This window comes from Phocoena sinus, chromosome 6 (assembly GCF_008692025.1).
Source record: "Phocoena sinus isolate mPhoSin1 chromosome 6, mPhoSin1.pri, whole genome shotgun sequence".
NCBI lineage: Eukaryota > Metazoa > Chordata > Mammalia > Artiodactyla > Phocoenidae > Phocoena > Phocoena sinus.
Window position 1 is genome coordinate 43,561,397 of NC_045768.1, and position 12,925 is coordinate 43,574,321.

At 43.7% G+C, this 12,925-nt stretch overlaps 1 protein-coding gene across 1 annotated transcript in view; it reads left to right on the plus strand.

The window, feature by feature from the left end:
- Window positions 1–9,065: 9,065 nt before the first annotated feature.
- The window catches only part of PRUNE2 (prune homolog 2 with BCH domain), a 272,571-nt gene continuing 268,711 nt past the window's right edge, over window positions 9,066–12,925 (plus strand). The window contains exon 1 of the mRNA XM_032634319.1: window positions 9,066–9,293. Within this exon, the coding sequence (XP_032490210.1) occupies window positions 9,258–9,293 (36 nt within the window). The 5' untranslated portion in view covers window positions 9,066–9,257. The remainder of the gene's footprint in view (window positions 9,294–12,925) is intronic.

Here is a 12,925-nt window from a genome sequence, read left to right on the forward strand (position 1 = left end):
GAGGATGACATAGCATTTAACATAAAACATTTGCCATCCCCCAAAGCTGCCAATTGCGATTGGTTTTGGTGATTTCCATGACATTTTCCAAAAAACAATGACTACCCTCTTGTGGTTTGCACATAAGTAAATTTTTTTCAACTGACTACACTACTGGGGGAAAATGGAACTATATCAATTTATTGTTAAATGAGCAAATGACCAAATTAAGTTCTTATTGCAGTTTCGGAGTGATAATAGAGCAGGCTTGCCCCAGCTGCTGACTCCACATTCTAAAATTGTTTTTAGAAATTTTTCCCCCTTCATTCACAGAAAGTAAAGTGTTGGGGGGAAGGGAATGGGATAAGGAATCCAGAATCCAGAAAAGGTAGTATATGTTCCTAACTGCAATTTATGAGCTAAGTGTAGTGGAATATTCCCATGAATCCTTGAGAGGAGACAGAGCACTTAGATGGCAGCATTTCCCAACGGTGCTTAATTGCCGGTGTAACCTAGGGAGTGAGTGAAGGAGACCTTGACAGAGTGTCTGTTGGGAAACAAGTCCTTTGCTGTGGTGCCCAGGCTGAAGAAAATACAAGCAAGAAGTCAAATTCTGCAGCTGGGCACTAAGACTCATGTTAATGGGATTAAATTTTCTTCTTCCTTTCCTTTTGGAACTCCAATGGTCTTATGATGCAGAGATTTAGAGTAGGGAAATGCAGAGTGAATAACTTTTTTTTTTTTTTTTTTGGCTGCATGTGGATTTTCTCTAGCTGCGGCGAGTGGGGGCTACTCTTCATTGCAGTGCGTGGGCTTCTCATTGCGGTGGCTTCTCTTGTGGAGCACGGGCTCTAGGCGCGTGGGCTTCAGTAGTTGTGGCACGTGGGCTCAGTAGTTGTGGCTCACAGGCTCTAGAGCACAGGCTCCGTAGTTGTGGCACACGGGCTCAGTTGCTTCATGGAATGTGGGATCTTCCCAGACCAGGGCTCAAACCCGTGTCCCCTGCATTGGCAGGCGCGTTCTTAACCACTGTACCACCAGGTAAGTCCCACTAACTCATTCTTAGTGAGTAGAGGAGCAATTGAAAGAGTAGCAGATGAGTACTTATTTCTTGTCCAGGCTCCATGTTAGTTTTCTCAGGTGTGCAGCAATGGACTGCCAGTGATATACGGTAGCTCAATACCTGGGCTCTGGATATTGTCATTTGAGTTGGAATCCTGGTTTGGCCACTTACAACTTGGATGATTTTCAACAAATTACATCTTCGTACAACAGTTTGCACATCTTTAAAATGAGTATAATAATAGTTCCTACATTATAGATTTGTTTTTTTAATTTTTATTTTATACTGGAGTATAATTGTGTAACAATGTTGTGTTAGTTTCAGGTGTATAGCAAAGTGATTCAGTTATACATATACATGTATCTATTCTTTTCCAAAATCTTTTCCCATTTAGGTTATTACACAATTTTTTTTTTTTTTTTTGCCATACGCGGGCCTCTCACTGTCTCACTGTTGTGGCCTCTCCCGTTGCGGAGCACAGGCTCCGGACGCGCAGGCTCAGCGGCCATGGCTCATGGGCCCAGCCACTCCATGGCATGTGGGACCTTCCCGGATTGGGGCATGAACCCGTGTCCCCTGCATCGGCAGGTGGACTCTCAACCATTGCGCCACCAGGGAAGCCCGGTTATTACATAATATTGAGCAGTGTTCTCTGTGCTATACAGTAGGTCCTCGTTAGTTATCTATTTTAAATATAGCAGTGTGTATATGTCAATCTTAAATTCTCAATTTATCCCTCCCCCAACCCTTCCCCCCAACCCCGTAACCATAAGTTCATTCTCTAAGTCTGTGAGTCTGTTTCTGTTTTGTAAATAAGTTCATTTGTATCATTTTGTTTTAGATTCCTCATATAAGTGATATCATATGATATTCGTCTTTCGTCTTTCTCTGTCTGACTTACTTCACTTAGTATGATAATCTCCAGGTACAAACATGTTGCTGCAAATAGTATTATTTCATTCTTTTTAATAGCTGAGTAGTATTCCATTGTATATATGTACCACATCTTCTTTATCCGTTCCTCTGTCGATGGACATTTAGGTTGCTTCTATGTCCTGGCTGTTGTAAACTGTGCTGCAATGAATATTGGGATACATTTGTTAATGAAGAGTAAATACTATTAGTATAAGATTAAAGTGATATTTCATGCTTGTAAACATTGGCCTTCTTAATGAAAAGGGTTTGGAATTTTAAAAAACCTTCTGTTTTTTTATATTCCCTATGTTATACAGTAAGGTTTGGAAATTTTAATTCAGTGTCTGGATTTCTTTGGATGTGTTGATAAACAATGTGGGCCTCAGTTTTGCTATCTCTAAAATGGAGTCAGCTGTAGTCTCTGTTGTTCTGGACCTTGTAGGTTGTTGCAAGGATGAGAGATCGTGTGGGTAGACGCTCAAGACTTGGAAATGATTAATATTCACTCCCCTTGCCAAATACCTTCCCAGTGGAAATGCATGATCCATCGTGCCCAAGTTAAAATTATATTGTAACTCTGAAACATAAAGTATTGTTTTGAAGCGAACTGAGATATCTTCCTGCAGGAGAAGAGTGTGTAAAGCTTGAACCACCTGCCTTGAATAGTGTGGTTTGAGAAGAAGCAGTGACATGAAGACCATCACCCCTCATCTTTCAGCAGGCTACAGATCCAAAAGCTCAGCCACTGCCTCATTATCCTGATGACTCATAGAGCCAGAGTACTTTCCCTCTCCTCTGCTGTCCTTTTAAATTAAATTCATTGTTCTACAAGATGTCTGCGGTTCCCAGAAATGACGCAGGCCGTATGTGCCCTATTCAAAGCCCGGACATTTGACTCTCAGGACGTTCTCCCAAGAGATCTGGATGCTGCCACTTGCTACTATGCCTCTGACAATTCCAGTAACCCCTCTTCTTCCTTAACAGAAGCTCAGAGAGGACGAAGGATATATGGACTTCTTTTTTTGAAAAAAAGTCTTGCGAAGCCTACCTTAAAAATTTGGAAATCCTTGCCAAAATACATAAGAAAAAATGTCAATTCCTTTGATATTATTTGACCAAATGGGTAGCATTTGACCCGTTAGAGAGTGAAAAACAGGCATTTTACAGTAGCTTAAAAGCTAAATGAGAGGCGCTAGTTAACACCTATTAATTAACCAGTTACCGCACATCAATCCTTCTTCAGTCTCTCTCCTTGAAACAGGCTCGAAAAGCTTTTAAATGTTGTCAAAATGGGAGGCACAGTTTCTTGAACATCTTTTGTCACGTGAAATAATTTCAAAGCAGCCAACGTAATACATCTGCACAGAGAACACACCTGTTGGAAGTATGGCTGGTCGGTAGGGAAGCTATCCTGGAAACGTGCCCAAATGGTGAGTCAGCAGTTGCCATTCCAGTCACATCCCATTTTTAAAAGGGTGACGTTTGTCAGGTAATTTTTGTTTTTAACCAAACAAAAAGATTGCCTCGTTATTCTCCTTTCCATTGTTAACATTTTCCAATATATGTACAGATGTTACTGTCTGACTTTTTCTGTCCATCCTGTAAAGTAACTAGGGCAGGTGTTATTTTCCCTATTTCACAGATGAGGAGATTGATGATCAGAGGGGTCAGTGAACTTGACCAAAGGCACACAGCCAGCACACGGAGCTGGCTCTGACAAGGAAGACTTCAGATGCCCTCACTGTGGCACTGACTGCGACCAGAGCCCCTTGAGGTGGATGCAGGGCTGCAGTGAGAGCCTGTCAAGGGAAGACCCAATTCTCTGCAGGGCAGGGAGTGGTGACTCAGGAGTATTAAAACACGTAAACTTTGCTGTAAGGACCTCACATTTCATCAGTGAGTAGCGCAGGCAGATGCCTTATTGCAGAGAAATATCACTATACCTGGAGCATCTGCAGTGCCTTTCTCTGAAATAGACATCTCAGTGTACGACGCTCAGGTTTCCAAAGGAAAGTAACCTTTAGAAGGTGTTTCTTGATGTAGGATAGATACAGATTATTATATAATCTATTATATTTATATAATATATAATAAATATACATAGTAAAATATAAAATACATTATATTTATATAATATAATATATGAATTTCACATTTTTAGTGACTGCTGACCCGTCCACAGTTGATCCCTCTTTTTGAGTTCTCTTCATAGAGACCCTTGTCTCCACTTCAAGATAGTGCATTAAGTTTCTTCCTTTTTTTTTTTTTTTAAACATCTTTATAGGGGTATCACTGCTTTACAATGGTATGTTAGCTTCTGCTTTATAACAAAGTGAATCAGCTATACATATACATATATCCCCATATCCCCTCCCTCTTGCATCTCCCTCCCACTCTCCCTATCTCGCCCCTCTAGGTGGTCACAAAGCACCGAGCTGATCTCCCTGTGCTATGCAGCTGCTTCCCACCAGCTATCTATTTTACATTTGGTAGTATATTTTGATAGACCCTTTGTAAAGACTAGTGGAAGCTACAGGCCAGGAATTGGGCACTTTTTGTGCATTATTGCATTTAACTTTCACAACAGTCCTATTTTATATCTGTTTTGTAGATGAAGACACTGAAGCTTAGAAAGGATAACTTGCCCAAAGTTACGTATGCTGTAAATGGCCAGGTGTTCTGGTTGTCTACTGCTGCATGACACATTACCCAGAAATTTGATGACTTATAATAACAATTGTTTTATTATATCTCATAATTTTGTGGGTCAGGAATTTGGACAGGGCTTAACAGAGAGAGCTTAACTCTGTTCCATGTGGTGTTGGCTGGTCGGCCTGACTGGGGCTAGAGAAGCTGTTTCCAAGATGGCTGACTGCATGACTGGCAACTGGGCTGTTAGCCAGGGTCATCAGTTCTTCTCCATGTGGACTTCTCCACATGGCTGCTGTGTGGCTAGTTTCCAAGAGTGTGTATTCCATAAGACAGGAAGTGGAAGCTGTCAATCTCTTAAAGCCCGGTCCTAGAAACTGTCCTGGTGACACTTCTGCTGTATTTTATTGCTCAGAAAGTCATGGAGCTCTCCAAGATTCAAGGAGAGGGAACATAGACCCAACTTCTTATTGGGAGGAGTGTCAAAGAATTTGCAGCCATGTTTAAGCTACCACAGCAAGGATGAGAATCCAGACTGTAGTCACTAGCCCACATTCTATCTCAACTAGTACAATACCATATGTTTCTCAATCATTGAATTTATCTCTTTGTACTATAGTGACTAGACCATGAGCTCCTTGAGGGCAGGGATCTTGCCTGTACATCTTGGGTTGGGCATAATGTCTACCTGAGCATAGGTAATGATCCATAAATGCTGAAGGAATGAATGATGGAGAGCTGAGTTTCAGTCCTGGCTCTGCTTCTAAGCAGCTCTGTTAGCCCAAGAGGATATTGAACTGCTCTGGGCCTTGGCTACCTGCTCAGTAAAATAAGGGGATGGGATTAGATGATCCTTAACGTCTTCCTTTTCCCAGCACTACCACTTTGTTAGTCTGCTTGTGCTGCTCTAACAAAATACCATACACTGGGCAGCTTAAACAACAGATGGTTATCTTTTACAGTTCTGGAGGCTGGGAACCCCAATATCAAGATGCTGTTCCATTTGGCTCCTGGTGAGAGCCCTCTTCTAGGCTTGTGGGTGGTCACTTCTTGCTATATCCTCACATGGTGGAGAGAGAGAGAGGGAGAGAGTGAGCACTGTGGTCTCTTTCTCTTCTTATAAGGACACTAATCCCATCAAGGAGGCGCTATTCTCATGACCTCGTCTGAACCTAATCGCCTCCCAAAGGCCCCACCTCTTAGTACCGTCACATTGGGGGTTAAAGCTTCAATATGTGAAAAGCATGCAGTCCATAACAACCATCCTACTAATCTACTCAGATAATTAATTTCAAAATGAATAATACTCAGATACAGGTCTCAAATGAGAGGAGTCTAGAAGTCAAGAAATCTGAGAGTAAAAAGAAAAGAGTAGAGGAAATGGGATTGTTCTGCAGACAAGTGTGAAGGCCTCTAGAGAGAAGGGGAGTGGGCTTTAGGCTCAGATCTGATACTTGAGTTACAATGATGGCACTTGGAACAGAAAGGAAGGAAGTTGGAGGAGGTCTTTTCAAAGGTTAAAGACACTGGACTTGGGGACTATTTGGCCACAAGAGGTAGGAGAAAGTTATAAGTCAAAGTGCACTCCAGATTTTGTACCTGGGTGACTGGGGGAATGTAAATTTATCTAACCGGCAGTAGTTCCCAACTTTGACTACACAGAGAATTACCTGATGAGCTTTTTAAAAATATTAATGCCTGGGTCCCTCTCAAAACTACTCAGATCAGAATTTCTGGAGATGGGCTGGAGCATCAATATTTTTTCAAAGTCCCTCAGATGGTTCCATTGTGCAGCCAGGGTTGATGACTTCTAATTTAGAGTTAAAGGCACTAGATTTCTGGATGCTGTGGAATGATAAGAAAGTGAGGATCAAAGGCTGATAACCACCAAATAATTGGGAGAATGGGTTGTATGGTATGTAGAATAATGGCTTCCCAAAGATGTCTACATCCTAATCCTCAGAACTGTAAGACAATAAATTTGTGTTGCTTTGAGTTTGTGGTAATTTGTTACAGCAGCCTCGAGAAACGAATACAAGTGGTCAGTTCAGGAAGGTTTCCTGAAGGAGGTAAATCTTGATAAACTTTTGCAGAAACGTTGTTGGTGGAGCAAAACTCAGGGAGATAGATGCTGGAGTTTGAATCCATCAGAAGAAAAATTTAAGAAAACTCAAGGCTGTATAATACCTACCCCAAATGTTTAAAATAAAATTTCAGAGGAATTTAGTGATTGTCATTAAATTCCCCAATGGAGTCAGAGGCAAAGAATTCTTGGGAATTTTTCTTGGTAATGTTACTTGAATTGTAATCAACTTCACAGATTTAAAGGCTGACAAAACACTTGTTTTACCTGGATGGTTTAAAATTACTTAAGTCATCAAAGAAAGCAGAGAGAATCTGCAGTTTCCATACAGCCTGAATGTAAATCAGAGCTTAACATAACAATCCACTCACTCCCTCTTAATCAGATCTGTTGACTGCACTGATTTCTTTTTATTGGGTCCTCCTGAATAAAAAACAGTTGGACAATCACACACACACAGAATGAGAGAGAGGGAGAGTAAGAGTGAGCGAGCGAGCGAGCGAGAGAGAGAGAGAGAGAGAGAGAGAGAGAGAGAGAGCAAGAGGAACCTTTCATATGTACACTTATTCATTAAGATATGTTTATTGCAATTTATGTATGACATGAGCCTCGTTAGGGATACATCAATGAATGAGATAGGCAAGGTCCTTGTTCTCGTGGAGCACACAGCCTGGTGGAAAACACAGACAAATAAACAATTTATAGTAGAGTAGACAATATAGGTTGCTATGAGAGAACATGGAAGGGACAACTGACTCAGTCTGGGAGTGGAAAGGGAGGAGTGGGGTCAGGGGAGGCTTCCTGGAGGAAGATAACTTCTAAGCAGCATCAGCAAACTCTGGAAGACAGTTAAGAGTGGAAATTCTCAGGCCCATTAAACAGACCTATTAAGCCTGAAATTCCCTGAGTGAGGCACAAAAAATCTGTGCTTCAGTACATCTCTGGGTGGTTCATATACACGCTAAAATTTGAGAACCAGAGGATCATACCTGAGCTGCACGTTGGAATCACTTGGAGCACTTTTACACCAGACTGATGCTGTGGTCCCACTCTTAGAGCTGCTGATTCAGTTGGTCTGGAATAGAGCCTGGGAAGCAGTATTTTTTAAAGTCCTGCATGATTATAATGTGATTTTTTTTTTTTTTTTTTTTTTTTTTTTTGCGGTACGCGGGCCTCTCACCGTTGTGGCCTCTCCCGTTGCGGAGCACAGGCTCTGGATGCGCAGGCTCAGCGGCCATGGCTCACGGGCCCAGCCGCTCCGCGGCATGTGGGATCCTCCCGGACCGGGGCACGAACCCGTGTCCCCTGCATCAGCAGGCAGACTCTCAACCACTGCGCCACCAGGGAAGCCCTATAATGTGATTTTAAAGTGCAGTTGGGGTTGAGATCACTTCTCTAAGCCGATCGCTGAAGCATGAGTTAGCCAGGCAGTGTGGCTGGTGAGAGGGCAAGAAGGGTATTACAGGCAGATGTGCCAAGGCCCGGATGTATCTGGGGCCCTGGAAAGCCTAGAGAGGACACACAACAAAATTCTGTGGCTTTAAATAAGGCTCATAGCTGTAAGTTTAAGTATTTATTGCAGTACTTCTTAAACATTAATGTACACAGAAATGATACGAGGATCCTGTAAAAACACAGACCCTTATGCTGGAGCCCTCGCCGTTCCTGAGCATACATGTCAGAGCGGATGGGGACTGCAGAAGGGTGTATGTATCCATAGCTCTAGGGCCAACATAAGGGAACCCAGCTGAGGTGAACTGTAGAGGTCTGTTACTGGGCAGGTATGTTTTGAGGGCAAGGAGGAAAGATGCAGCCTACCACAACCTCCTAGCCTGCTCTTCGGATTATTCTCCATCAAGGTCGTACTGCTTTTAGCTCAGCAGTAACCCCCTCCAACTCTCCATCTAGCTGAGTGCATCCCCTGGCCAGGCTAGCAGAGCCAGCTCATTAAGTGACCGCTGGAGCTCTCTGTAACCTGCCAGCCAGCCAGGGAGGCGCTGGCCGAGAAGGGAGGCTCTCGGGGGGAGGGGGGGCTCTCTCGTCCTCTTTCCACTTCCCCTGGCTGACAGCGGCTGTGCCTGCGGCAGAGCCTCCCTCTGCAGCAGCCCCTTGCACTTGGCTCGCACTTCTGGGCGCTGTCCATGGTTGCAGCATCTTTCGGCGCGCCACGTCAGGAGGCCGCAGCGGGGCCCTGCGATTGGCGGAGGAGCCCCTCGCCATCCGCCAACACCCCCGCCCCCGAGACTCGGCCCAGAGCTCCGGCCCCGCAGGCGCGTGCCAGCCAGCGTGCGGGGCGCGCCCTGGGGCTCCCGGGCGTCACACCCACTTTCCTTATTAGGGCAGAGTCAGGCGCCCCGAGCCGGCAGCCGGGCGCGGGGTGGGGCGGGAGCCCTGCGAGGCGACAGACGAGGGCGCAGCCACAACCTCAGCCGCCTCCGAGCGGTAGGAGGGAGCAGCCGGTCGCTGCGTCCGGTCCGGCCCTTGTCCGGGGACCCGGCACGTCTCGCCCCGGAGGAGACAGTCCTCCGCGCTCTCCGGGTACCTCTGGTCCAAACCACTCGGAACGACATGGAAGAATTTTTGCAACGCGCCAAGTCTAAACTGGTAAGTTGAGGGAGCAAGGCTGTGTGTGTTGGTGCGCGCGCGCGTGCGCGCGCGCGTTGATGAAAAAGAAAGGACATTGCAGCAGAGGAGGAAGAAACAACTTTGCCACTTAGTTGTCAGGGTGTACGGAACTGTCCCCTGGAAAGAATCTCGGGGACTCTGTGGTTTGCAGCGGGCAGTCTGTCTCCATAATCCTCCCTCATAGCCAAAGTGCCGGGCTGGGGGTAGTCGTGACTCGGCTGAAGTTGGGTGCTGTGTGTCCAGCTTTGGTTCCTTTGGCTTGAGGTTGGAGAGAGGCAGATCCAGCCAAATCTACAATTTGCTCCCGGAGGCTAGAGGATAAATGGGTGTGGTCCTTGAAAAAAAGAGCCCAGACTTCTGCAGATGCGGTACGTGTAAGTGTAAAAGGAGAAGAAACCGTACTTTAGCTGGAGGGCGTGGCAAAACGTAAGTGAGGAAGTAATGCCGACTAGGAGTAACGTGTGAGAATGCGCAGTTTACCCGAGCATCCCTCACGCGGAGCTTGCTCCAGTGCGGGAGTTAGGGATATTCCAGTGCGAGTCGAGTCTCTCCGCTCCCTGTTCAGAACTGCAACTTGGGGCAGAGGCAGAACGGGAGAACCCCAACTGTCGCTGGTGGTGTGAGGCTTGCCAGACCATTGTTCTCCTGGGAAGAGACCAGCATGTTGGCTGGCTCTAACTGTACTGTTGTTCAAAGAGTGATGGGTAATTTCACTGTGTATATCAACAGTTGCTATACATTCTGGAAAAACAGATTCTAGCAGTTTCCTAATTCCGAATTGTTTTGGTTCTCCAGCATTGCAGTAATGAACGTAAGGGAAATGTTTCTCTTTTGGCCCTTAAAACGAAGCTTTTGCCCATTTGGAAGCAATAGCTTTAATGAACAGGGAAAGCACCTTGTACAGGCCTGGCATAGGAGGAGATGCATAATTTACGTTGCCTTTAACCTTTAAACCTTCATAAAAGCCAAAATATAAAGTCTGCATTAAGATGACGTCTTAATCACAAGGCAGACTATTTGCAGGGTTACTACTGTCACTCATTTACCCTCACACTACAAAGGGAGTGAAGACAGACGTGTGATTCTTAAAAAGATTTAACTGTAAGTATCTTTAAAAAGACCATTAAAGTTGATTAATGCTAATATAAGTACTTTGTTTTCTACCTTAAGCCTCCCAGAGAGTTGATAGTCTGTGGGGATTTCAGAATTGAGGTTTGTGATCGTTTCTGTGTTTATTGCTGACCCTCTTACAGGTTAACTTGAGCACACGAAGGAGAAAACTGATTGAAGAAATCACTTGCATTTCTGATAGTATAAGTGTGCTCTTTGTTATTTACCCAACCCTGAGTGAGAAATAATCAGAAAAGGTCAACTTTGGCAATTCATTTTTTTGTGGGTGAAAATAAATAGCAATCTGCGATCACGCAGTTGTAGACTGCACCTGTGTTCCACTCCCATAACATTTATTTTAATAATAAACATTTAGACTGTGGGGTTTGATGTGAGCAAGAGGTTTGTCTCATTTCTGAAGAGCAACTGCTGGGATGGAGAAATTCCCTGTTTCAGAGTAATCAGTTGCAAGTAATGAGTAGGTTTATTTACCGAGTTCCTTCATTAGACGAGCAATTACTCTACATTATTAAAAGAGTGACAGGAAAAAGAAGTGGTTGAAATACTATTCCCAGCTTCCTGCTTTAGCCAGAAGAACAATTACTGCTAATTTTAATTTTTTTCTTAGGATAGGTTTCTTGTTAGAGATCACAATTATCCTTTCATATTCAGCCACAGTAAAGGTGTTTTGGTCACTTTTAGTGTCACATTTCCCCTGATAAATTACATTTTCTAGGTAAATAAAAATTTACCTAGAAAATATGCAACATTCAACTATAGTAGTAGGTAAACCTTTTACTTTAGAGGATATATACCCTTTGTTTAGGAGAAAAATATTAAGTCAATAATTATGGCACTCATCTGTGAGAAGTTTATCCGTAATAAAATGGTAGGATTTTAAAAAACTAGACTAATCCTTTGGAAACCATTTTAGGAAGAAGAAAATTATCATGCTGGTTTTCACTTATGCTTTATTAGACCAGAATTAGATAGAATTTAGGTGTTATGTTTAAGCTGTTTTCCGTCAGAAGTTGACATAGATTTATCTATATGATACCTAAAAAAAGTCTAATGGGCAGGTTTTTGTCTACCTACTTGAATTCTTGCTTTGATATTCTGTAGATATGATACATGTCTTTTAATGGTTTGGAATAGCCATTGTCCCTTCCAAAGTCTTAATGGTACCAAACCAAACTTGGGTCCTCTTGCCTGCATGCAGTAGAGCCAATCTACTGACACTGGGTTGCGGTGAAGGAAAATGCAGCATTTATGGCAGGTGCCAAGCAAGAAGTCCAAGTAGTTAGTGCTCAGAAGGCCTGAACTCCCCAGTGGCTTTTAGGGAAAGGTTTTAAAAGACAAGGTGAGGGAGAGGGGTTGTGGGGTACGTGATCAACTCATGAACATCCTTCTGATTGGTTGGTGGTGAGGTAATTGGGAGTCAGCATCATCAACCTTCTGATTCCAACTGGTCTGGGCTCTGTGTGCTTGTCGGCCGCACACAGTTAACTTCTTCCACCTGGTGGCAGTTTCATTATCTGCAAAGAGCTCAAAGGATATGGCTCAGAATATTATCTATAGCCCTTGAAGAGGAACTAAAAGTCCTTGACTTTGTTTAATGGCTAAACTATGATTATTTTGTCTTGCTTGACTGTTTTCCTTTTTTTCTGCATTTTCTCACTTCTCTGATTAAATTTACTCTTTGGAACTCAGGGAAGGCCTAGGAGGCTAAAGTTTTTTTTACAGACAGGAGAAATGTGGAGGACAAGATGGGGGAGGAGTCTGTTCCAGGAAGGCCTCATAGGGTCCTGCTCTGTTACATTAACATAACCTTGTCATTGGAGTTAGCTAATTTCAATAGACCAAAGGAATTTTAAATTGTAAAATGAAACTGCTATTAGCCAATAATAGCATCTCCAGTAATCACAACTTTGGAGAAATTGTTTGTATGCCCTTTCTTCCGACTCGGAGCATTTATTATTCATCTGTCATTGTGAGGAGAGAAACTGCTCTTCTAGGCCAGGCCCTTGGGTTGAGCGGAAATCTTTGAAGGAGAAGTGATGTTTTTCATTTTTAATCAGGGAGTTTGGAGCTTGTTTCTATTGAAATTGAGAGAGTGGTCTCTTAATTCTCTTTTTCACCCCAGTTCTGCTGGTCCTTAAACTGATGCAGATCCACTTACTTAATCTCATCTGGCTTTTCCTTAAATCTCCCCTTCTGATACCCACCCTTCGTTCCCGAGAGTATGTGGCATTTATCAGAAATGGCAAAAGTAAACCTCAAGTGTGGCCTTGGATCACCACCTCCTGGATCTCAAATGCTTCTCAAGGGGGCCTGCCTTCTGCGTGGTTAGAACAGGCTTGCGTGCCTGGAGCTTCTCTGTAAAACACCTTACCTGGAGGTGGAGGACAGCAAGGGAAATAGTCACTCCTCCCAAGCACAGTCTCCAGAAATGGTGCCTTCTTGACAAATAGGGAACTGATCCAATTATTGTTCAACGACCA